General features: G+C 49.6%; 1 protein-coding gene across 2 annotated transcripts in view; it reads right to left on the reverse strand.

Moving 5' to 3' along the window:
• The window catches only part of LOC133956398 (nucleolar protein 4-like), a 69,292-nt gene extending 43,576 nt beyond the window's left edge, over window positions 1–25,716 (reverse strand). For both annotated transcript variants that reach the window (XM_062391398.1, XM_062391397.1), the window contains exons 1-3: window positions 24,478–25,716; window positions 15,375–15,527; window positions 13,134–13,245 (exon numbers count right to left, since the gene is read on the reverse strand). In XM_062391398.1, the coding sequence (XP_062247382.1) occupies window positions 13,134–13,245; window positions 15,375–15,527; window positions 24,478–24,900 (688 nt within the window). In that variant the 5' untranslated portion in view covers window positions 24,901–25,716. The remainder of the gene's footprint in view (window positions 1–13,133; window positions 13,246–15,374; window positions 15,528–24,477) is intronic.
• Between the last annotated feature and the right edge of the window lie 764 nt (window positions 25,717–26,480).

Raw genomic sequence — 26,480 nt, forward strand, 5'->3', positions numbered from 1 at the left:
AGCACTTCTTCATTTCCACTTCATCTACTTTACAGCTTTTTATAAAAACACATGATGCCTCCAGCCACACGTCTTTCTATCATCTAACGAGCGACCTCGTTAAGGACATGTCTCATGTCCGGAGCGTGTCCAGGACGGACACAACCACGTGACACAGGATCAATGTGTCTTAGCAGAATAGAGAGGGGCGTCATCATTGATCGGTGACTGATGGTCGAGTGCAAGCGAGAGAGATGGAGAGTGTGTGTTTCTCCAGAGGAACGACACTGTGACAACTGAAGTGACACAAAGCTGGTTTCAACCTGAGGCTCCAGAGTTTCATTCATATCGATTATTAATATTGTAAATATTCTACTGAGAAGAAAACTCCACATTTACCATCTCACACACACACACTTAAACTCACATTAACACACACACAGACACAAACACACACATCAGGATACTTCAGCTCAGACTGAATGTTGTGTCATCACTGGATCACACTCAGAGAGACAGCAGCTAATTGCCTGCTTTCACTGTGGGGGTTCGGCCTCTCCATGACACACACACACAACAAACATACACACGCTAACACACAGACACACACACAGATACAGACACACACACACACACTCACACACACACACACACACACACACATAACCTTAGGCCCCTTTATCGCTTTGCAAAAGTGTCTCCCACTAAAGTTCAGCTGTGAATTATTAAATGCAATTAATCAGCTTGGACCAGGGACATGTTTAATTGGCAGAGGCAGCTCTGTGTGTGTCTGTGTGTGTGTGTGTGTGTGTGTTTTTCATTGCTTATTACATCTTCTAATTTAATAATTTATCTTACGTCATATTTACATTTTATAATTTGATGGTCCAAATTGTCCAGAAGCAAACACACGAACGATGTGTGATGAAATATTCAAAACACATTTTCAAATTTGCTAAACAGAGAAAGACTTCAACTTCTTCCCCAGGACTCCAAGGCAGGATTTGATTTATTAATAAATTCATCCATTTAATTTAGAAATGATCCTGAGTTCTTATCAGAACAGAAAAAGAGTTGGACGCCCAGGACGCCCGTCTCCACCCTCGTCTTCTCCAGGTCCTTTGTCCTCTACTAGGTCGACTCTGACACCCCCCCCCGTAGAAAACGATTTTCTTTTTTAAAAGCCGTTAATTAGGCTAATTGAGGAGAGAGACAGGACACTCCAATGACTCCTCTGTCTAATGAGCCACGGGGAGGGAGGTGGGGGGTGCAGGGAGGGACGGATGCAGGGACAGGAAGTCTACAGCAGGACTTGGAGGCTAGGGGGGGAAAGAGAAGGAGGACAGGGGGACGGGGGAGTGAGAGAAAGGTGGGCGAGCTGGGATGGAGAGGGGATGAAAAGATGAGCAGCGAGAGGAGGAATGGAGAATGAGGGAGGAGGAATGGGGGTGAGGGAGGAGGAATGGGGGGTGAGGGAGGAGGAATGGGGGTGAGGGAGGAGGAGAGGGGGTGAGGGAGCAGGACTGGGGGTGAGGGAGGAGGAATGGGGGGTGATGGAGGAGGAATGGGGGTGAGGGAGGAGGAGAGGGGGTGAGGGAGGAGGAATGGGGGTGAGGGAGGAGGAATGGGGGGTGAGGGAGGAGGAATGGGGGGTGAGGGAGGAGGAATGGGGGGTGATGGAGGAGGAATGGGGGTGAGGGAGGAGGAGAGGGGGTGAGGGAGCAGGACTGGGGGTGAGGGAGGAGGAATGGGGGGTGATGGAGGAGGAATGGGGTGAGGGAGGAGGAGAGGGGGTGAGGGAGCAGGACTGGGGGTGAGGGAGGAGGAATGGGGGGTGAGGGAGCAGGACTGGGGGTGATGGTGGAGGAATGGGGGGTCAGGGAGGAGGAATGGGGGTGAGGGAGGAGGAATGGGGGGTGAGGGAGGAGGAATGGGGGGTGAGGGAGGAGGAATGGGGGGTGATGGAGGAGGAATGGGGGTGAGGGAGGAGGAGAGGGGGTGAGGGAGCAGGACTGGGGGTGAGGGAGGAGGAATGGGGGGTGATGGAGGAGGAATGGGGGTGAGGGAGGAGGAGAGGGGGTGAGGGAGCAGGACTGGGGGTGAGGGAGGAGGACTGGGGGGTGAGGGAGCAGGACTGGGGGTGATGGTGGAGGAATGGGGGGTGAGGGAGGAGGAATGGGGGTGAGGGAGGAGGAATGGGGGTGAGGGAGGAGGAATGGGGGTGAGGGAGGAGGACAGGAGGTGAGGGAGGAGGAATGGGGGTGAGGGAGGAAAGACTGGGGTTGAGGGAGGAGGAATGGGGGGTGAGGGAGGAGGAATGGGGGTGAGGGAGAGGAATGGGGGGTGAGGGAGGAGGAATGGGGGGTGAGGGAGGAGGAGAGGGGGTGAGGGGGCAGGACTGGGGGTGAGGGAGGAGGAATGGGGGGTGAGGGAGCAGGACTGGGGGTGATGGAGGAGGAATGGGGGGTGAGGGAGGAGGAATGGGGGTGAGGGAGGAGGACAGGAGGTGAGGGAGGAGGAATGGGGGGTGAGGGAGCAGGACTGGGGGTGAGGGAGGAGGAATGGGGGGTGAGGGAGCAGGACTGGGGGTGATGGAGGAGGAATGGGGGTTGAGGGAGAGGAATGGGGGTGAGGGAGGAGGAGAGGGGGTGAGGGAGCAGGACTGGGGGTGAGGGAGGAGGAATGGGGGGTGATGGAGGAGGAATGGGGGTGAGGGAGGAGGAGAGGGGGTGAGGGAGCAGGACTGGGGGTGAGGGAGGAGGACTGGGGGGTGAGGGAGCAGGACTGGGGGTGATGGTGGAGGAATGGGGGGTGAGGGAGGAGGAATGGGGGTGAGGGAGGAGGAATGGGGGTGAGGGAGGAGGACAGGAGGTGAGGGAGGAGGAATGGGGGTGAGGGAGGAAAGACTGGGGTTGAGGGAGGAGGAATGGGGGGTGAGGGAGGAGGAATGGGGGGTGAGGGAGAGGAATGGGAGGTGAGGGAGGAGGAATGGGGGTGAGGGAGGAGGAGAGGGGGTGAGGGAGCAGGACTGGGGGTGAGGGAGGAGGAATGGGGGGTGATGGAGGAGGAATGGGGGTGAGGGAGGAGGAGAGGGGGTGAGGGAGCAGGACTGGGGGTGAGGGAGGAGGACTGGGGGGTGAGGGAGCAGGACTGGGGGTGATGGTGGAGGAATGGGGGGTGAGGGAGGAGGAATGGGGGTGAGGGAGGAGGAATGGGGGTGAGGGAGGAGGACAGGAGGTGAGGGAGGAGGAATGGGGGTGAGGGAGGAAAGACTGGGGTTGAGGGAGGAGGAATGGGGGGTGAGGGAGGAGGAATGGGGGTGAGGGAGAGGAATGGGGGGTGAGGGAGGAGGAATGGGGGGTGAGGGAGGAGGAGAGGGGGTGAGGGGGCAGGACTGGGGGTGAGGGAGGAGGAATGGGGGGTGAGGGAGCAGGACTGGGGGTGATGGAGGAGGAATGGGGGGTGAGGGAGGAGGAATGGGGGTGAGGGAGGAGGACAGGAGGTGAGGGAGGAGGAATGGGGGGTGAGGGAGCAGGACTGGGGGTGAGGGAGGAGGAATGGGGGGTGAGGGAGCAGGACTGGGGGTGAGGGAGGAGGACTGGGGGGTGAGGGAGGAGGAATGGGGGTGAGGGAGGAGGAGAGGGGGTGAGGGAGCAGGACTGGGGGTGAGGGAGGAGGACTGGGGGTGATGGAGGAGGAATGGGGGTTGAGGGAGAGGAATGGGGGTGAGGGAGGAGGACTGGGGGTGAGGGAGGAGGAATGGGGGGTGAGGGAGCAGGACTGGGGGTGAGGGAGGAGGAATGGGGGGTGATGGAGGAGGAATGGGGGTGAGGGAGGAGGAGAGGGGGTGAGGGAGCAGGACTGGGGGTGAGGGAGGAGGACTGGGGGGTGAGGGAGCAGGACTGGGGGTGATGGTGGAGGAATGGGGGGTGAGGGAGGAGGAATGGGGGTGAGGGAGGAGGAATGGGGGTGAGGGAGGAGGACAGGAGGTGAGGGAGGAGGAATGGGGGTGAGGGAGGAAAGACTGGGGTTGAGGGAGGAGGAATGGGGGGTGAGGGAGGAGGAATGGGGGTGAGGGAGAGGAATGGGGGGTGAGGGAGGAGGAATGGGGGGTGAGGGAGGAGGAGAGGGGGTGAGGGGGCAGGACTGGGGGTGAGGGAGGAGGAATGGGGGGTGAGGGAGCAGGACTGGGGGTGATGGAGGAGGAATGGGGGGTGAGGGAGGAGGAATGGGGGTGAGGGAGGAGGACAGGAGGTGAGGGAGGAGGAATGGGGGGTGAGGGAGCAGGACTGGGGGTGAGGGAGGAGGAATGGGGGGTGAGGGAGCAGGACTGGGGGTGATGGAGGAGGAATGGGGGTTGAGGGAGAGGAATGGGGGTGAGGGAGGAGGAGAGGGGGTGAGGGAGCAGGACTGGGGGTGAGGGAGGAGGAATGGGGGGTGATGGAGGAGGAATGGGGGTGAGGGAGGAGGAGAGGGGGTGAGGGAGCAGGACTGGGGGTGAGGGAGGAGGACTGGGGGGTGAGGGAGCAGGACTGGGGGTGATGGTGGAGGAATGGGGGGTGAGGGAGGAGGAATGGGGGTGAGGGAGGAGGAATGGGGGTGAGGGAGGAGGACAGGAGGTGAGGGAGGAGGAATGGGGGTGAGGGAGGAAAGACTGGGGTTGAGGGAGGAGGAATGGGGGGTGAGGGAGGAGGAATGGGGGGTGAGGGAGAGGAATGGGAGGTGAGGGAGGAGGAATGGGGGGTGAGGGAGGAGGAGAGGGGGTGAGGGGGCAGGACTGGGGGTGAGGGAGGAGGAATGGGGGGTGAGGGAGCAGGACAGGAGGTGAGGGAGGAGGAATGGGGGGTGAGGGAGAGGAATGGGGGGTGAGGGAGGACACACACACACACACACACACACACACACACACACACACACACACACACACACACACACACACACACACACACACACACACACACACACACACACACACACACACACACACACACACACACACACACACACACACACACACAGTCATGTGATTTCCAGTAACCCCGAGCGGAGGAGGAGCCTCCAGTGAAAGTGTTCAGACTCGTTCTAACAAGGAGCAGACGTGAGGTCTGAGGCTGGTGAGTGTTCAGCAACGTTTATATTATTCATTGTGTTTAATAACTCAACGTGTTTTAACAATCACACGTTACAGCAGTGGTCACCAACCAGTCCAGAGTCTTCACTGTGGATCCCAGTAAAGCTCTGGAATCACTGGCTGAGGAGTGAGTACAAACACATACACTGACACACAAACACACACACACACAACTTGATGGTTTTGTGTGAGTTTTAGGACCCCACCCCCCCGGTCTGGTTCACAGACCACAACCTTCCACCAAGTGTACTGGTAATCTGTTGTTTTTTAAAATCCCACTAATGAACCAACCAACACACAAACATACTGGGTGAAAACTAAACCTCCTTGACAGAAGTGATGACAACCTGTGACTGTGACATGTGAGTTATCAGGACATGTCTTCACAGGGAGAGGAAGAGGAGTCATGTTTCTGAGGAGGAGCAGTCGTCCTGCTGTGCTTCGTGTCAGGACGTCCTGAAGGATCCGGTCTCCACCAGCTGTGAACACTGGTTCTGCAGACAGTGCATCACCTCATACTGGGACCAGTCTGGTTCTTCAGGAGACTCCTCCTGTCCCCAGTGTGGACAAAGATCCAGAAGAGGAGCTGGAGGTCAGACAGCCGGTCAGAGCAGCACTGTACATGTGTCTGCTGATGTCTTCACTTCTGACAACAGCACATGTGGTTTTATTTTGTTCCTTCATACAGCATCAACATTTAACATCGTTAGAAAAGCACAAAGTTAAAAAGCTTTTATTTTCTGTAGTTTTTCTGGATCTGATGAAAACAATCAGCAGATTCTCAGATTCTCTGTCTCTCACATTGTTTCTTGTCTTTCAGCAGATCGTGGTCTGCAGGAGGTTTCAGATGAACATAAGCTCAGTGTGAGGAGGAGATGTGAACATGTGACTGAAGGAAGTGATGAAACAGGAAGTAGAACCCTCCTCAACAGGATCTACACTGAGCTCTACATCACAGAGGGGCAGAGTGAAGAGGTTAATACTCAACATGAGGTGAGGCAGCTTGAGACGGCTTCCAAGATGAAGATCCTCCAGGACACTCCCATCAAGGTCCACGACATCTTTAAAGCCTCCACTGACCAGCAGAGCAGCATCAGAGTCGTCCTGACCAACGGAGTCGCTGGCGTTGGAAAAACCTTCTCGGTGCTGAAGTTCACTCTGGACTGGGCAGAGGGTTTAGAGAACCAGGATGTGGGTCTGCTGGCTGTGCTTTCGTTCAGGGAGCTGAACCTGGTGAAGGACCAGCAGCACAGTCTTCTCACGCTGCTCCATGTTTTCCATCCAGCGTTACAGAAGCTCACGGCAGAGACGCTCGCTGTCTGTAAACCTTTGTTCATCTTTGACGGCCTGGATGAGAGCAGACCTTCTCTGGACTTCAACCACAGGGAGCTTGTGTCTGAGGTCACACAGAGGTCATCAGTCAACGTGCTGCTGACAAACCTCATCCGGGGGAATCTGCTTCCCTCGGCTCTCGTCTGGATAACCTCCAGACCTGCGGCGGCCAATCAGATCCCTCCTGCATGTGTTGACAGGGTCACAGAAGTACGAGGCTTCACTGAGGCCCAGAAGGAGGAGTACTTCAGGAGGAGATTCAGTGATGAAGAGCTGTGCAGCAGAATCATCTCACACATCAAGACGTCCAGGAGCCTCCACATCATGTGTCAAATCCCAGTCTTCTGCTGGATCAGTGCTACAGTTCTGGAGCACATGTTGACCACAGACCAGAGAGGAGAGCTGCCCAAGACCCTGACTGACCTGTACTCACACTTCCTGCTGGTTCAGACAAAGAGGAAGAACAACAAGTACGGTGAGGGACATGAGACGACTCCACAGCAGCTGATGGAGGCTGACAGGGACGTTCTCCTGAAGCTGGGGAGGCTGGCACTTAAACATCTGGAGGAAGGAAACATCATGTTCTACCAAGAAGACCTGGAGCGGTGTGGTCTTAATGTCACAGAGGCCTCGGTGTACTCAGGAGTTTGTACTGAGATCTTCAGAAGAGAGTGTGTGATCTTCCAGGAATCAGTCTACTGCTTTGTTCATCTGAGCGTTCAGGAGTTTCTGGCTGCAGTCTACATGTTCCACTGTTACACCGAGAGGAACACAGAAGAACTCAACAACTTCTTGGGAACATTTAAGAACACAGACAGTACCTTCTCCGTGGATGACCTCCTGAAGAGAACCATGGAGAAATCCCTCACCAGTACAAATGGTCATCTGGACCTGTTTGTTCGCTTCCTTCACGGCCTCATTCTGGAGTCCAACCAGAGAGTCTTAGGAGGCCTGCTGGGTCGGACAGGGAACAATCCAGAGATCATCCAGAGAGTCATCAACAACCTGAAGGAGATGGAGAGTGATCACATTTCTCCTGACAGAAGCATCAACATCTTCCACTGTCTGACTGAGATGAACGACCACTCAGTTCATCAGCAGATGAAACAGTTCCTGACGTCAGAGAACAGATCAGAGGAGGGACTCTCTGAGATCCACTGCTCAGCTCTGGCCTACATGCTGCAGATGTCAGAGGAGGTTCTGGATGAGTTGGACCTGGAGAAGTTCAACACATCAAACCACGGTCGACAGAGACTGATCCCAGCTGTGAGGAACTGCAGGAAGGCTCGGTGAGTCCAGATATGATCAATTGTGTGTGTGTGTGTGTGTGTGTGTGTGTGTGTGTGTGTGTGTGTGTGTGTGTGTGTGTGTGTGTGTGTGTGTGGTGTGTGTGTGTGTGTTTAGATGAGAATCACTGACGGTTCCTTTAAACTGAAGAAGCAGGAAATATAGTTTATTCTTCTTTCTTGTCAAACCAGAGTTCCCACTCTGCGTTTGTCCTCCACCACCAACCAGTGCAGTGTCCGTCCCTCCAGGTTCCTGACATGTTGACTTCACAACAACATGAGGTCACTGAGTCCTTTGACATTTGACCACTTAAATCTATTCAGTTACTCTTCGAATCAAAATGTGAATAAATCCCCTGAAGACAGACTTGAGACATCGTGTTCAAGAGGCCATGAACATGTTCTGTGACCTTGACCTTTGACCTCTGACCACCTGAATCTAATGAGTTCCTCTGTTAGTCTGAATGAACGCTTTAACCAAATCTGAAAGGATTCTCTTGAGGAGTTTTTAACAAAGAGGGGATTTACCAGGGTGAGGGTCACATGATCACGTTTTGTATGAATGTTGTGTTTTCTGATTTAATTCTCACAGATTTGATATTTTCTTTAATTACAGACTCAGTGGTTGTGAACTCTCAGAGACTCACTGTGAAGTCGTGGCCTCAGCTCTGAAGTCAAACCCCTCACATCTGAGAGAACTGGATCTGAGCTGCAACGAGCTGCAGGACTCAGGAGTGAAGCTGCTGTGTTCTGGACTGGAGAGTCCAAACTGTCGACTGGAGACTCTGAGGTCCTTAAATCCTTCTTCACTTTTCAGACTTTCTTTCTTATTGGGTCATTATTTATTTAAATTGTCTCAGTTCTGCTCTGCTCACTGTCCCTCAGTCATCTGTCACTCACCCAGCCTGTCAGTCACGTCCACCTCATCAACTCCATTCACCTGCACTCACCTGCTCCTGATCACTGAGAAAGTGTCAGTAAATAACATGTGGACTGAGGCCGAGCACTCGTCCTCCTCAGGTTTTCAAAATAAGACACATTCTGATTGAAACACGGTGGACAGTTGATAAGTATAGAAACAAACAGGAAGTGACATCAGGAGCCATCCCTACTTTAAACAGTGTTTAATTACACAAACCTGCTCAGTGACCAACACACAGAGAAGAAGCTGATGAATGAAACAATGGTCCAACATGTCTGATCTGATATTTATCTTCAGGTCACAGACTGGACTGAGGTCAGCAGCATGTTGAGAGTCTGTGTTGACATGATGACGATCCACAACAACAGGAGGACACATTCTAATATTCATATTTCTTTATCCAGGTTGGAGGGCTGCAGTCTGTCAGAGATCAGCTGTTCTTCTCTGGCTTCAGCTCTGAGGTCAAACCCCTCTCATCTGAGAGAACTGGATCTGAGCTTCAACGACCTGCAGGACTCAGGAGTGAAGGAGCTGTGTGGTTTTCTACAGAGTCCAACCTGTCGACTGGAGACTCTGAGGTCAGTTCACTGACTGACTTTTGTAGATCTCATATCTATAAACAGCATTTATACACAAATGATCTAATGCATTTCTAATTTAACATAATTCCTCTTCATACATAACTTGAATCCATTAATTAATGAATCTGCGACATTTTAAATATTCAGCTACTTGTTAAAACACTGAGTTTAGTTCTGGATTTCCTAAACTGATCTGCAGGACAGAGACCGGGTCCAAATAATCTATTTGTCCTGAATCAGGACTCGTTTTTAGTCCAACATGTCTGATTTCATATTTATCTTCCATGTTATGAGTCTGTGCTGACATGAATATGTGTCTGTTATTTTCACACATGAACTCAGTTTAATTCTAAGTTTTATTCTTTATCCAGGTTGGAGAGCTGCAGTCTGTCAGAGATCAGCTGTTCTTCTCTGGCTTCAGCTCTGAGGTCAAACCCCTCACATCTGAGAGAACTGGATCTGAGTAGAAACCTCCTGAAGTACTCAGCAGTGAAGGAGCTGATTGATCTACAGCAGAGTCCAACCTGTCGACTGGAGACTCTGAGGTCAGTAGATGGTTGGAGTCAGTCCACGCTGCTTTCATCAGTATGTTACTAAACACAGTCAGTATCACAGATCCAGGGTCTGTGCTACCAAGCAGGATTTGTGGATATCAGGTTAACTTCAGGTTTAGTTTTTTCAGTTCTACGAAGCTCCTCCACTTCTTAACCAGGTCAATCACCATGGTAACTTCTGATGAACATCTAACCTGCTCCAGGTTAAGTTGGAGATCAGCCCGTATAGAAGCTCCGCCCACTGACCACAGTGACTCTACACTGTTGTGTGGTGCACACCCTCCTTAAAGGGACGGATAAGGGAAGTTTAAATCAACGTCTGGTTGGTTCAGTTGATCTCTAACTCACCCAGAACATCTCAATGTCTCCAGACTCCTCCTGTCCCCAAAACACCAGATGACCTCAGCTTCCTGGAGACAGGTCCATGTGTGTGTCCTCAGAGTCAGTGAGACAGTGTGTGTCCTCATAGTCAAAGTGTGTGTCCTCAGAGAGAGTGAGACAGTGTGTGTCCTCAGAGTCAGTGAGACAGTGTGTGTCCTCAGAGACAGTGAGACTGTGTGTGTCTTCTTGTCTTCCACTCGTCTTGTTAGTAAACAACAGATTCAGATCTCGTGGTCTCGAGTTATTTATCTCGTTCACACGTTATTATGTCGTGGTCACGTAATATATTTTGACCAGATGCCACAAGGGGGCGCTGTAACTTACACAAACTGGACCACAGCTGACAGCCTCACACGAGGGACAGAGACGGTGTTGTCTTCATCTGATCTGAGACAGTTTGTCCTCTCACTTCATCAGTGAAGAACTGATCAGGTGGATCTTTGTCACAGCTCTGAGATCAGTGGGACTGAAGCCTCTCCTCATCACATGGTAACCAGGAGCTCTTCATACAGAGCAGAACCTCTGCTGAGGTCCATCTGTCTCCTCTGGTCCCAGTTTGTCAGAAGCAGATGTTCATCAACACACAGTGAAACATGGCTTCACCTGTAACAGCAGTAAATCCACCTCTCAGGAGTCCACTCTGCACTTTGACATGCAGAGGACACACACTGAGCTCTTAGCGTGTTCATTCCAACACGTGAACATGAAGCAGAGAGGAAGCTGCTCCACCTCTGAACAGGACTGAAGTCCCTGCTGCTCTTTCTACTGGATGAGCTGCATCACTGACTCACAGCTGCTGAAGTGAGTCTCTGTGACACTGATGTCTTCTTCTCTCAACAGGTGGAGATGGACTGACTGGAGGTGAGTGTGAAGAGGACAGTGTGTGTGGACGGAGGCTGAGCTGTGTCCTGAGGATCCAGAGGCTGAAGCAGCAGCAGCTTGTGTGTAGTCTCCAATCTACACAACCCCTAATCTGCATGTGTTTGTGAGATGAAGCCGGAGCACCTGGAGAAAACACGGGGAGAACATGCAGACTCCACACAGGAAGACCCCATCTGAACCGGATTCAAACCAGCAACCTTCCTGCCCCGATTGTGTTTATTCACATGAAGAATGTGTTTATTGAAATGACACAACACAAGCAGAATATATAAACCCTCTATAAAGAGTCACATACAGTGTGTTTAAGTTTGTCTTTGTTATTGTCCACCTTTGTCCCTCAGTGTGTCTCCATGTGTGTAGAACCACATTCTGTGTAGATGTTTGTTTATGATCTTAAAGTTCCTGGAGTCACGTCACAAATTGATTCAAGCCTGAAACATGCTTCTGCGTTTTCACGGGCCCTTAAGCGCAAGAGCCCTTCCGGGTCCCTTACGTGCTTATGTATCCCTCCTTACGTGCTGACGGGTGTCGACCCCCTTTTCTAAAATTTACGGCAAAGCTCCGCAAGCTCACTCAGCCCGCAAGGCTGTGATTGGTCTGCTCTACATCCCTTCTGGAGCTGCATTTCCGGTTTCATGCCCCATAATACCGGCAGAAATCACGGAAGATTTAGAAGAACGAATATGGACCAAATAGAAGAGCACTTGGCAGAAGATATCCGATAGTATGATCACTTGTATAACCCGTCACTGACTGGCGGATTTGTCCGCCAGAAAAAGGCTACGAGGAGCCGCAGTGGCTATGTAAATAAACAATCGACGAAGAAGAAAGAAGGCGTCTCTAAGGTCGTCTCGACAAAAAGCATTACTCCGCCTAGTGTTCTGGCGCGGAATTGCTTTGTAAGACGCGCAACGGTTGGGGAAGCATGAATGAAAACGAGTCTTGCGCCACAGCGGCGTGAAAAGACGCAGACGCAGTCGCAGAAGCATGTTTCAGGCTTTAGTTCAACACAAAGTTCAACACAATCAAATCACTTAGAGTTTAAAATCAGAGTTTTGTCTTTGACACAAAAGATCAAAACTCTGGACTTAAAAATGGGACGTTTTCATTTCTGCATCAGGTGCAGAACGGTGGTGGCTTTTCTACTTTTGACCCACAGGTGGCGCTGCAGTATAACAGCAGCACATCCCAGTCAAAGCCTTTATATTCAGTCTATGAGTCAAACACATGGATCATTTCCTCTGTGACAAACCAGATGTAACAAGAAGAAGAAAAACATCTCAGAACAACCACCAGGGGGAAACTGTAGCAGCCTCTGGGAACAGCTGCATGATGGGAAATAATTGATGATGGGAGGTTCCCAGCAGAGACAAGGGACAGAAAGTGTCCTCGAGACGATGTCCTGAACACAGTGGACATGTTGGGCCAATTGTTGAACAGTTTGTGTTATTTTGTGGAGACACTTGTCTCAACATGATGATGTCACTTCCTGTTCAAGCCCGTCTCAGTTCATTGTGACTTCAGGATCAGAAATGTTTGACAGTCAGTTCCTGACAGGCTCCAGCTCTCACTGTGTGGAGAGGTCATCATGTGACTTTGTGATGATCCTCAACACACGTGTGTCAGTGTAACATGTGACTGTCGGCCATGTCTTCTCTGGACTCACACCAGTTTCTAGGTTGATCCGATGGCGGCGCGTGTAGACGCAGCGACCACTCACGCTTCTGAAAACGAGGTGTTTTGTTTACTTAATTAATGTTTGTCTGAAAGTTTGTTGTGTTGGTCTCGTCTGTCTGCGTCGGATTAGAAGAAATTGACTCTAAAGCTACTTTATCTTTATCCTTATCTTTATATGACAAAAAGGCCCAGTGGCCGACGCCTCCACCGACAGCCCCTCCACATGTCCCTGAGATCCTGCTTTCACAATAACATGAGGTCACAGTGACCTTGACCTTTGACCTCCTGACCTTATCAGTTCGTCAGTCACGTATCAAGTTCAGAAGAGAAGCAACAACATGGACGCATGAAACCTCCGGCCCACTGGGTGGCGCCGGCGCGGTGGAATAGAGAGGAAAGCATCAGTACCTCTGAAGTCTGGTCCTGTGGAGCTGATGTGCATCCTCTTCTGACACTCGCCACAGCTCATCAGGAAGTGGGTCACCGCCTCTCTGGGCAGGAAGGCGTACGTCTCTGCAATCTGAGACACAGAGACACATCGTCTTTCATACTGAAAACTAAAGTGACAGAGCTGCAGGTGTCCACTCGCCAACCACTGATCAAAACATGTTTGGTGAGGTCACAGTGACCTTGACCTTTGACCAACAAAATCGACTCGGTTAATCAGAGAGTCCAACTGAACATGTGCGCCAAATCTGAAAGAATTCCCCTGAGGTGTTCCTGAGATATTTAATTCACAAGGAACAAGACCAAACTGAAATCAGGTGATAAATGAGTCCCCGGCCCCCTACAGGCTGACCTGATATTTAACCTTGACCTTTGACCTCCACGCACCAAATCTGAAGAAATCCCTTCTGATGATCTTAAGAAATGTTAAAATAGAGGTAAAACAGAAGCTGCTGGTCACTCTGTGTTGGTTCAGATGACAACACTTTATTAATTATTATTATCATCATTATTATATCATTATTATCATTATTATCATCATTATTAACATTATCATTATTATCATTATTATATCATTATTATCATTATCATTATTATCATTATTATCATTATTATCATTATTAACATTATCATCATTATTATCATCATTATCATCATTATCATTATTATCATTATTATCATCATTATCATCATTATCATCATTATGTGCAGTGCTTCACACTTCACATCATTTAATCACATTCATGTTGGAGATAATGATTCTGACCTGATATATAACCTTGACCTTTGACCTCCACGCACCAAATCTTAAGAAATTCCTTCTGATGATCTTAAGATATGTTAAAATAGAGTTAATTATTCCGACTTTGCACCAGAGTCGTATGAATCAGTCCAGTTCTCAAACCGTTTTTTATATATCTGATAAATCAACACAGATATCAGAGTAAACAATAATTAACATCATGGTTATTATGGTTGTTGGTATGATGATGACATCACTGGATACCTCTCTATCTCATTTCTTATTATTTCACAGAATGTGAGTGAAAGTTTCTGATTCAATGAATTATTCATGTCAAAGTCAAAAGCAACTTTATTCTGAAGGACTCTGAGATCAATGGTTTCTCTCCTCATGGTTCCAGACGCTCGACGCCCACACGTCAACGCCTGATTGGCCGAGAGGACGAGTTTCCTGTTTCAAGAGAAACCTGCTGCAGACGTGAATTCATAAATCTACTGTGGGTGTGAATCTGCATAAATCACACTCTTATTCAGGAAGAGAGGCACAAAGGAAGGGTGGAGCACAGCCAGCCTGGGTGGAGGGGGGGTGCTCCAAAGCCTCCGTGCATGTGTGTGTCTGTGTGTGTGTGGGGGGGGGGGGGGGGGGGGGCAAGTGTCACTCACAGCCTCTGGTGGCCTGAAGAACTGAACACAGTGACTCACTTCCTGGCTCTCACTGTAAATATTGAAGGACACAATCTAAACCAAGTCTGTGCAACAGACACAACTATATAACAACATCAAGTAAAGGTTGATGAAGACGAAGAGGAGGGTGAGAAGAGTTTGAGATGAGAAGACCTGCACTTACAGTGTGTAACCAAAAGAGGGCAGTGAACCTACACATCCGTCCTCACAACTCAAACCATGAAATGTAAATCATCAGGTCTGAAGGTTCAGCTCCTGGTCTCAGCTGAGGAGCAGAGACCAGGAGGTGGTTGACCTCTGACCTCCAGCTCCTCAGTCCAGCTGTTTGAAAGAAGCTGTTCACACGACCCGTGAATCAAACCCAGAATCTTCAGTTTATTATCACAAACACAGAAAAGTACTGAAACTAAGAAAAGGCTCCGTTTTAGTTTGAAAAATTACTTAATCCAAAAATATATGTTTCTATTGATCTGCTAATTTATCTTTTTACTAATTTTACAACTCACAGAATTGTTTTTTTATCTATTGAACGTAATGAGAAACCCTGAAGTGAAGAATCCTCCGGTTTAGATTCTGGTGTGAAACTGAAACTGGATCAGAGGAAAAACGGACAGAAAAAGAGGAATGAAGCCAAACTGAAGAGGAAGAGAGAGAGGGGGGGGTGTGAAGCAACAGACGACACAAGTTATGAAAGAGAGAATCCAGTAGGGCGGAGGGCGGAGCGGGTGAGCCACCGTCACGGGACGACAGCAAAGGTTCACATGTTCGAACACTTACAGCTTTGTAGGTTTTCTTCTGGCCGGCGTGTTTGGGAGCTTTGGCCGGATCGCTGCTGATCTCCACGTGCATGGAGAAGATGATGGAGAAGAAGTCCTCCACCACCGCCACGCGCTTGAGGGACGAGTCCGGCCCGGAGACGCTGTCCACACACTGGGGACAGACAGAGGACAGACTGTCCTTTACTCTGGAAACTTGACCTTCAAAGGTCGTTTTACATCATAATAAACTTTTCTTTAACAGAAATACAGTTTCTCTAAACACAACAATTTCCTTTATTGTGTAATGTGTGAAGTAAATACATGATGTTTAATAACAGCCCTGAATCGGACCTACTCCGACTACTGTGTGTTAACGAACACACACACACACACACACACACACACACACACACACACACACACACACACACACACACACACACACACACACACACACACACACACACACACACACACACACACACACACACACACACACACACACACACACACACACACACACACACACACACACACACAAAGGAAGAGGAGGGAGTGAAGGAGGGAGAGAAGTCCACAGGATGGTTACTGGCGGCTGATGGTTAAAGAAGAGGAAGAGGATGATGAAGATGATTGGAGGGAGTCATGTGATGCAGGTTGTTGAGCGGCCTGATGAAGAGTAGGTCTGATCAGCTGTGAGGTTGTGGAGGCGTGGCCTCTCAACACGCTCACATCAACAACTAGTTCATCATTTCATTTACTTTTAGAGGAATAATAAATAAATAACGACTTGCTGAGAAGTGACACCTGACAGGTTCCAAACCCTCCAACAGAGATGTTTTCACTTTCCATGAGGAACAAAGAAGATCTTCTCATCTTCTCACTTCTTCTCATTGAATGTTGCTGCCTCAAGGTCTCTGACCTGAGCGCAGAGCAAACCAGATCTGAACCAACAACCTTCACTCCTCCTTCAGTCCTTCACCTCATGTCACGGACTGGGCCAGTGTTTGGTTCATGGGGACACGTCTTCAACCAGGTGGACTTGAGAAACAGGTTCTACCTCTACCTCTCTGTCTACCTCTCTCTCTACCTCTACCTCTCTACCTCTACCTCTCTGTCTACCTCTCTCTCTACCTCTACCTCTCTCTCTCTCTATCTCTATCTCTCTCTATCTCTCTCTCGCCCTTTGTTCATCTCTCCATTGCATTTCCAAACCAGCCTGTTGCTAGGATACATGGGGTACATTCAGAGAAAGCTAACTGCCCTACACACACACACACACACACACACACACACACACACACACACACACACACACACACACACACACACACACACACACACACACACACACACACACACACACACACACACACACACACACACACACACACACACACACACACACACACAGTGTGACACTGTGTGTGTGACACAACTCAGCAATGACTTCACACAACATGAGTAAACACTAGATACTGCACAAAGTTTATGGAAATATTTCCTATAGGGAACGTCTGAGGAGACAAAGTCAAAAAACTGCAAGATAGAAGTTTACAGTAACGTCAATCGGTCAGAGGACATCATGTCTCTGGGTCAGAGGACATCAGGTCTCTGGGTCAGAGGACATCATGTCTCTGGGTCAGAGGACATCATGTCTCTGGGTCAGAACAGAGGACATCATGTCTCTGGGTCAGAACACATTAAACTAGTTTGTAATCCTGCTGGGCATCGAACTCTTTCATTTCAGTGACACTGCGGCTCAGGGGGTCGAGCGGGTCGTCCACTAACCACACAGCCGGGGGTTGGACCCACGGCTCTGCCAGGGTGTGACCGATGTGTGAAGCCCTGACGTGTGAATGTGTCTTCTTCTAAAGGTTCAACTCAATGAATTCAACCATTCACCTGAACAGTTGATCATCATGTGATCAGCTCCTGAGCCAATGAGCAGCTCCAGATGAGCGTCACGTGAAGAAGACGCACCAGAACAGAGGACATTCGTTCAGTGGGTTGAAGACACGAGCTGAGGGCAGCAGGTGAAACCGTCTGAAGCAGAAATGAAACCGTGACATCGTGACTCATCGATGTCTTTCTTCACCTCCTGAGTTTGTCTCTGCTCGTGTCTTCCTGTCTTCTCTCTTCTGTCCACAGGACAGGATGAAGGCCGGATTCAGGTCTGAAGCTTCAGGACACAGAGGACGACTCGGAGCCTCATGTCCCAACACACGTGTTCTTAACGTGTCCAGTGACTCACTGGACTTTCACCAGTTCTCTCAGGTCAAACCTGATGAGGGAGTTATGAACTGTTAGATCTGCTGCTGTTCAGATTTATAAATAAATATATAAATTACACCTCATAATTATGTTGACTTTATTCTGTTTGATATGATTCTAAATGAAAACACCTGCTGAGGGAGTGTCTTGCTGGATTTAACTGTTGTCTCCAGCTCGTCCTCCAGCTCCTGCAGCTCTTTTCTACTTTCACACAAATAACAAAGATGTTTCCTAACGAACTGGATTCAACACTAATATCAAATCTATAAAGAGCTGCAGTTGATTCCTTGGAGCGTCAGTTTGGTGTCGATGTTGTGATAATGGTGATTACAATCAGGGCGACGCTGATGATGCTGTTGAGGACACGCCCACAAATCTGAGCCTAGCTAATTAACCAGCGGGCAGAGAGGGGCATTGTGGGAAAGAAGGGAGGGGTCTGTGGGGAGAAGAGGGGAGGTGGGGGGAGTGTTTGGGAGGGGGAAGGTAGATGAACGAGGAGGAAGAGGAAAGACGTGATAATGAGAAGTCAGTCGCCCCCCCCCCCCCCCCCCCCCCCCAAGAGACCTACTCTGAACCAGTGTGAGAACCAGCAGGAAAATACAACCATCATTGATTCTTCATTTAACCAGTCAGCTCCACCGCAGACGTTCAGGTGTCAGGACCATCGGGTCCCTCAGGACCATCTGGACCATCGGGTCCATCAGGACCCTCAGGTCCCTCAGGTCCCTCAGGACCATCTGGACCATCGGGACCATCAGGACCCTCAGGACCCTCAGGTCCCTCAGGACCATCAGGACCCTCAGGACCATCGGATCACCAGATAACGTGTCACTTTACTAATCTGATCCTGGTTCCTCTTCTTCACGAGTTCCCTGCAGGAGAAGCTCATTTCTTTTTCCTGGAGTAATTCCAGGAGAAACCCTGAAGGAACCAGAAGAAACCAAACCAAACAAGTTCTCCTTCAGACTCTGATCCTTTAGTTAGTGTTCATCACCTCATGCACGATGCCTGGTGGCTGCGTGGTGTTAATATGGCAGCCTGGCTTTCAGATGGGGGGGGAGAGGAGGAGGGACGAAGCTGGAGACTGAAGTGTGTTAATTTATTTTTAACCTCGCTGTGGCCAGAGGAGCTGCTCACCATGGAAACAGGAGCAGGGTCGGGGGTGGGGGGGGGGGGGGGGAGGGGGAGTGCTCCCCTCCCCACCCCCACCCCCTGAACCGCTCTTCTCCACTGGGGGATATTCTTTATGTTTTACAACTACACAATATTACAGAGGCTCCGCAGGAGGAATGTTTCCTGTCAGAGCTCTAAACTCATTCAAACCAAATGAAACTACTAAATAACTAAATAACTAATTAATTAAAGATAACACTATTAAATGATATCAGACTTCTTAACACAAAGTAAGCCTGAATTAAAGGAATCACTGACGTGTAGAGAGGCGGTGGTCTGTGCATGTGTTTGGTATGAATAAACATATCTTAATCTTAATCTTAGACTTTGAGAAATGAAAGTTTCACTTTCAGAGCAAAGTACATGATTTAAAGTCTTTTATTAAATCACTGCTTAATGAAATGAGTTTTAATCTGTTGCATCAACTGGAAGTTTGAAGGTAAATTTCTATTTAAAACTTTATTCTGCTCCACACATTAACACAAACATGCAACACAAAACTTTCAAAAGTGAAAAGTGAAGAAGTTATTTATATAGAAATGTCAAAGTTTATTATTTTAATTAGTTTGTGTTGAAACGACGAGCGGCTGAGATGTTAAATCTGTGAAGTCATAGCAACCGTCTGAATTCAGCTTCAGTTATTAAAACTCCGAACACGATCTGAAGATTAATCACGTTCTTCTGTTTCTTATCAGAACCAATTAGAAGAGAAAACTTTTCTGACCTTTTAAAACTTTGTTGGCCAAAGTTTGAACGAGACAAAGACGTGTGAGCCACTGTCAGAGTTTGAATCCCATAACTCACCCCCCCTCTGTGTGTGTCTGTGTGAGACATGCTGCTCCTGACACTAACACAACAACTGTCACTATAAACCCACAACTTGTCACCTCAAGTCTTTAGTGATTTGAATTCATACAAACATAATGTGTTGAATAAAAATAAAACATAAAGTATATATAAATGTACAAGAAGTTCAGTTCCAGTGTGATGACATCACAGAGCTGAGCAGCTCCACTGAAGTTCTGATCAGGAGCAGAAACAAGAGCAGCTCAACTCAGGGTCACTGACATTACCCAGAAGCCACTGCTGCGTCGTCCTTCTGCCCAACGCTAACATGACGACGTCACAGAGTTCATCTTTACGTCTCTATTGTTTCCCAGCAGCGTGTCCACTGCTTCACCCAAGACACACACACACACACACACAGGAGGGTAGGACACACACACATGCACACACAGAGACACACAACCAGAGTCCAACCAATTTCTGTCAAATTAAGGTTTTTATGATGACGGAATAAGAGACTCTTTGACACTGAGACCTGATGGAGGACCCCCCCCACCTTCAACACACACACATACACACACACACACTTACACACACACTGCCAAACCCCAGATGTACAGTACACTCCTCTTATCTACAGAGAGTGTGAGCGTGTGTGTGTGGACCATTCGCTCGTCCTTCTACACTGTGTCAAATTGTTTCTGCTGCTGCTATAACACACAGACACACACAGACACACACAGACACACACAGTTTCATTCATCCATCTGTTTACCTAACATACCATTTCCCATCATGCTGTGCGTTGATGATAACAGTCTATTGGAGTCATTTCTATGTGACCAAAGTTCAGCTGCAGTCGCTTGTCTGTGGATCAACACTCTACAGGTCACATGACCACATCAACGCTCTACATGTCACATGACCACATCAACACTTTACATGTCACATGACCACATCAACACTTTACATGTCACATGACCACATCAACGCTCTACAGGTCACATGACCACATCAACACTTTACATGTCACATGACCACATCAACACTTTACATGTCACATGACCATATCAACACTCTACAGGTCACATGACCACATCAACGCTCTACATGTCACATGACCACATCAACACTCTACAGGTCACATGACCACATCAACACTCTACAGGTCACATGACCACATCAACACTTTACATGTCACATGACCACATCAACGCTCTACAGGTCACATGACCACATCAACACTCTACATGTCACATGACCACATCAACGCTCTACAGGTCACATGACCACATCAACGCTCTACATGTCACATGACCACATCAACACTTTACATGTCACATGACCACATCAACGCTCTACAGGTCACATGACCACATCAACACTTTACATGTCACATGACCACATCAACACTTTACATGTCACATGACCATATCAACACTCTACAGGTCACATGACCACATCAACGCTCTACATGTCACATGACCACATCAACACTCTACAGGTCACATGACCACATCAACACTCTACAGGTCACATGACCACATCAACACTTTACATGTCACATGACCACATCAACGCTCTACAGGTCACATGACCACATCAACACTCTACATGTCACATGACCACATCAACACTCTACAGGTCACATGACCACATCAACGCTCTACATGTCACATGACCACATCAACACTTTACATGTCACATGACCACATCAACACTTTACATGTCACATGACCACATCAACGCTCTACAGGTCACATGACCACATCAACACTTTACATGTCACATGACCACATCAACACTTTACATGTCACATGACCATATCAACACTCTACAGGTCACATGACCACATCAACGCTCTACATGTCACATGACCACATCAACACTCTACAGGTCACATGACCACATCAACACTCTACAGGTCACATGACCACATCAACACTTTACATGTCACATGACCACATCAACGCTCTACAGGTCACATGACCACATCAACACTCTACATGTCACATGACCACATCAACGCTCTACAGGTCACATGACCACATCAACACTTTACATGTCACATGACCACATCAACGCTCTACATGTCACATGACCACATCAACACTTTACATGTCACATGACCATATCAACACTCTACATGTCACATGACCACATCAACACTCTACAGGTCACATGACCACATCAACACTCTACAGGTCACATGACCACATCAACGCTCTACAGGTCACATGACCACATCAACACTCTACAGGTCACATGACCACATCAACACTCTACAGGTCACATGACCATATCAACGCTCTACATGTCACATGACCACATCAACACTCTACAGGTCAGTTCACCATATCAACACTCTACAGGTCACATGACCACATCAACACTCTACAGGTCACATGACCATATCAACGCTCTACATGTCACATGACCACATCAACACTCTACAGGTCACATGACCACATCAACACTCTACAGGTCACATGACCACATCAACACTTTACATGTCACATGACCACATCAACGCTCTACAGGTCACATGACCACATCAACACTCTACAGGTCACATGACCACATCAACACTCTACAGGTCACATGACCACATCAACACTCTACATGTCACATGACCACATCAACACTCTACAGGTCACATGACCATATCAACACTCTACAGGTCACATGACCATATCAACGCTCTACATGTCACATGACCACATCAACACTCTACAGGTCACATGACCATATCAACGCTCTACATGTCACATGACCACATCAACGCTCTACAGGTCACATGACCACATCAACACTCTACAGGTCACATGACCATATCAACAATCTACTGCCACTAACGACTATTTTTGTATCGATTAATCTTTCGACTATAATTACCGATCAGTCGACTAATCTAAACAATAAATTTCCTCCATTGATCATTTCATTTCATTAACGAAGTTCCGCCCTGAGCAGCGTCAAGGAAAGCCAGGCGCTCTGCACCGATGGTTTCAGCGTCGAGTCGAGTTCACTTAATAATGTGTGTGAGACAGACTGTCTACTAACGTTGACATCTTTATTCGGGTCCTCACTTCCGTCTCACCTCTATGCTCCTCACGTCCTCCCCTCTACGTCCGCCCCTCTACCTCCTCACCTCTATGCTCCTCACGTCTTCCCCTCTACCTCCTAACATCCTCACTTCTACCTCCTCACATCCTCACTTCTACCTCCTCACATCCTCACTTCTACCTCCTCACATCCTCACCTCTACGTACTCACATCGTCACCTCTACGTCCTCACCTCTACCTCCTCACATCCTCACCTCTACCTCCTCAAATCCTCACCTCTACCTCCTCACATCCTCACCTCTACCTCCTCACATCCTCAACTCTACCTCCTCACATCCTCACCTCTACCTTCTCCTCAACACAGTTCAACACAGACAGAGGAACTGAGTGAGAAGCAGTTTGTTGGTGTGGCTGCTCTCTGAGCAGCACTCAGACTGCTGCTCTGGATCCGTGAGGAGAGAGGGAAGCAGTCGTCACATGTACTTGACACAAGCGTCTAGATACCAACTATTATTAGTCCCAACAAACCACTCAGTGTTTCCTTCTTCAACTGGAGCCCACACTCAGAAGCTGTGTAGATTCACAGCTCAGTATATCCTGTCTCATCTGAAAGCATCACACATTCTGTTAGTATCATTACTATCACATGCAGAACCACACAATGCAAATAGCCGGGGACATGAGAAATAGAGCATCTTGAGTCGTGTGATGCTCTTACACAGATGAATGATACTCACATACTGCTGAGAGCCAATGAACCGATCCAACACCACCTCTGTAAAGTCTGTGAGACACCATGACAAAGACAGGAACTCTGTGAGTCGTGTGTTCTGATCAAACTGGGAGAAGCTAAGTGTGACACCCCCCCCCCCCCTCGATGGAAACCTCTCAACAAGAGGAAGCTCAGAGCAGAGAACTGATGGAGCAGCAGCTTCACACAAACATCAGTGTGGTCATCATCACAAAGCCTGGAAGCAGATCGGTTCCACAGCTTCTCACTCAATAACAACACAATGCACAGACATGATGAAGACACCGGTCAGGAGCTTCTTCATCACTTTACCTCATCAATCTCATGTCTTCTGATTTGTCCTGATACCTGTGAGCTGCTGGAGTCCATATTATTTCTGATGCAGTGATGAGTTGTAGCTGCAGAGTGAAGCAGAGCCCATGAGAGTGACACACAAACGCACACACACACACACTGAGTATAAACACTGATCAGCTGTTGCTGCACACAGGTCATACTCCTCTCAGCACGACGCAGACAGAAACACAACAGGCTGCTCGTCTGAACCACAAACACAACATTAAGATGTTGTGTAGTTGAACACAAGTTGTGTAGTTGGACACTTGTTGTGTAGTTTATGTCCTGTGAGGCTGAAGACATGTTTTCATATTGTATTTCATAACGTCCACTGTTGAATCACAGCTCGGTCAGTTCCCGTGTCCAATGGGACGAGAGCAAGAGGTCACGTGACCACATGTGTTGTATGGAGACTCAAACTGTTAGAATCGCTCTGGAGTTTCAAACTGAAACATATGAATCATATGAAGACTCTGGTGATGGAGCTGATCATATTCACACAATAAGTGATCAACTATAAATAATCATCAACTGATCTGGAGACAACAAAACAAGTTGAAGTTTGAGAATGAAACTCCGACACAGGAACAAGCACCTGCTAGACACACACAGACACACACACCGAACACACACTACACACACACACACACACACACACTACACACACACACACACACACACACACTACACACACACACACACGCACACACACACGCACACACACACGCACACTCACCTTGACGGGCACGTACAGCACGGGTCTGCCCGCTGGGCTCCGGGCCTCAGTCCGGTCCTCGGTTCGGACCTGGAACCCTTTGGACTTGACCCAGAACTTGAACTTGGCGTTGATGTGGCTGCTGCTCTTCTCCTGCAGGAGCAGGCCGGGCCGCTGCTCCTCCTCCTGCAGGAGGAGCGTCTGCAGGATCTTGTGGTACTTGCGCCGGGTCACGGTCTTGGTCTTCCCGGAGTCCCCGTAGGTCCGCGAGCACCAGTCCTGGAACTCCCCGAACATCTCCACCCCTCCGGCCGCCTCGGGCCCCGGAGGAGCGGGGTCGCCGCTCTGCTGCTGGAGGCTGGAGGAGGTGCAGGAGGTGCAGGAGGTGCAGGAGGTGCAGGAGGACACCAGGTCCCCCGCTCCGCTGCCTCCTCTCGTCGTCATGATGAACCGCAGCAGCTCCGCTTCGTGTCGGATCCGGAACTCAAACTGTCTCTAACCCTCGAAGGATCTGACAAACCAACACGAGTCCGAACCTTCATCCATTCATCAAGATCCGGTTCGGTTTGAGATCCTCCTCCTCCTCCTCCTCCTCGGCTCTAACGCACTAATGGGAATCTGCGGACAGACCGGGAGACGGAATGAAGGCTGAGGTCTCTCTCCCCGGAGGAACAAGGGGTCTGGACCCGGTGGAGGGTTGAGGTGGACCGGACCGGACCGGGCGGTGCAGACTGGAACCCGCGTCCCGCTCAGACACACCTGTTAGCAGCTCGGTCGGCCTGTCCCGTGGGGGGCGTCGGTCACCGCCTCCTCCTCCTCCTCCTGTTGGGGAGGATAAAAAGAGATGTGAGGCTTTCTCCTCCTGTCCTCGTCTCCTCCTGTCCTCCTCTTCAGTCCCACCTTTCAGCCCGGTTCTTCTGTCCGATCTTCTGAGCAGGAGCAGCGCACGGTTACACACATTAGTCTCCTTCCTGCCTCCTGGTTTCTGGTGTCACCTCCTCTCTGCTCCTCCTGCTCCTCCTGCTCCGGCCCGGGGCTGATGGGAAACAAGCGGACACCTGTTTGAATCCCGCCCGTCCTCTTCCTCCGCTGTCCCGGCAGCGCGCAGCTTCCTCCTCACGTTAACGACTCTTCCTCCTCTTCCTCAGAATCATCATCAGCAGCAGCTGTGATCCTGAACACACAAACACACAATCACACAATCACACTAACACGCGCCCAGGGGACGGGACGTGCACGCCGCTGCAGCTCCACTTAAAAAAACAGGAAGTGTCCAGAAAATGTCCCGAACGCGTGCGCGCTGCGGCTCCAGTGTCTCATCTCGTCTCTTCAGGGAGCTACATCACAAACTGCCTCATGGGTCCTGAGCTGAGATCAGTGAGCTGGAGGAGCAGGTGGAGGTGGAGGAGCAGGTGGAGGTGGAGGAGCTGAGATCAGTGAGCTGGAGTAGCAGGTGGAGGTGGAGGAGCAGGTTGAGGAGCAGGTGGAGGTGGAGGAGCAGGTTGAGGAGCAGGTGGAGGTGGAGGAAGAGGTTGAGTAGCAGGTGGAGGAGCAGGTGGAGGTGGAGGAGCAGGTGGAGGATGAGGAGCAGGTGGAGGTGGAGGTGGAGGAGCAGGTTGAGGAGCAGGTGGAGGTGGAGGAGCAGGTGGAGGAGCAGGTGGAGGTGGAGGAAGAAGGTGGAGGAGCAGGTGGAGGTGGAGGAGCAGGTTGAGGAGCAGGTGGAGGTGGAGGAGCAGGTTGAGGAGCAGGTGGAGGTGGAGGAAGAGGGTTGAGGAGCAGGTGGAGGTGGAGGAGCAGCTGGAGGATGAGGAGCAGGTGGAGGTGGAGGTGGAGGAGCAGGTTGAGGAGCAGGTGGAGGTGGAGGAAGAGGTTGAGTAGCAGGTGGAGGAGCAGGTGGAGGTGGAGGAGCAGGTGGAGGATGAGGAGCAGGTGGAGGAGCAGGTGGAGGTTGAGGAGCAGGTGGAGGAGCAGGTGGAGGTGGAGGAGCAGCTGGAGGATGAGGAGCAGGTGGAGGTGGAGGTGGA

Source organism: Platichthys flesus, chromosome 7 (assembly GCF_949316205.1).
Source record: "Platichthys flesus chromosome 7, fPlaFle2.1, whole genome shotgun sequence".
NCBI lineage: Eukaryota > Metazoa > Chordata > Actinopteri > Pleuronectiformes > Pleuronectidae > Platichthys > Platichthys flesus.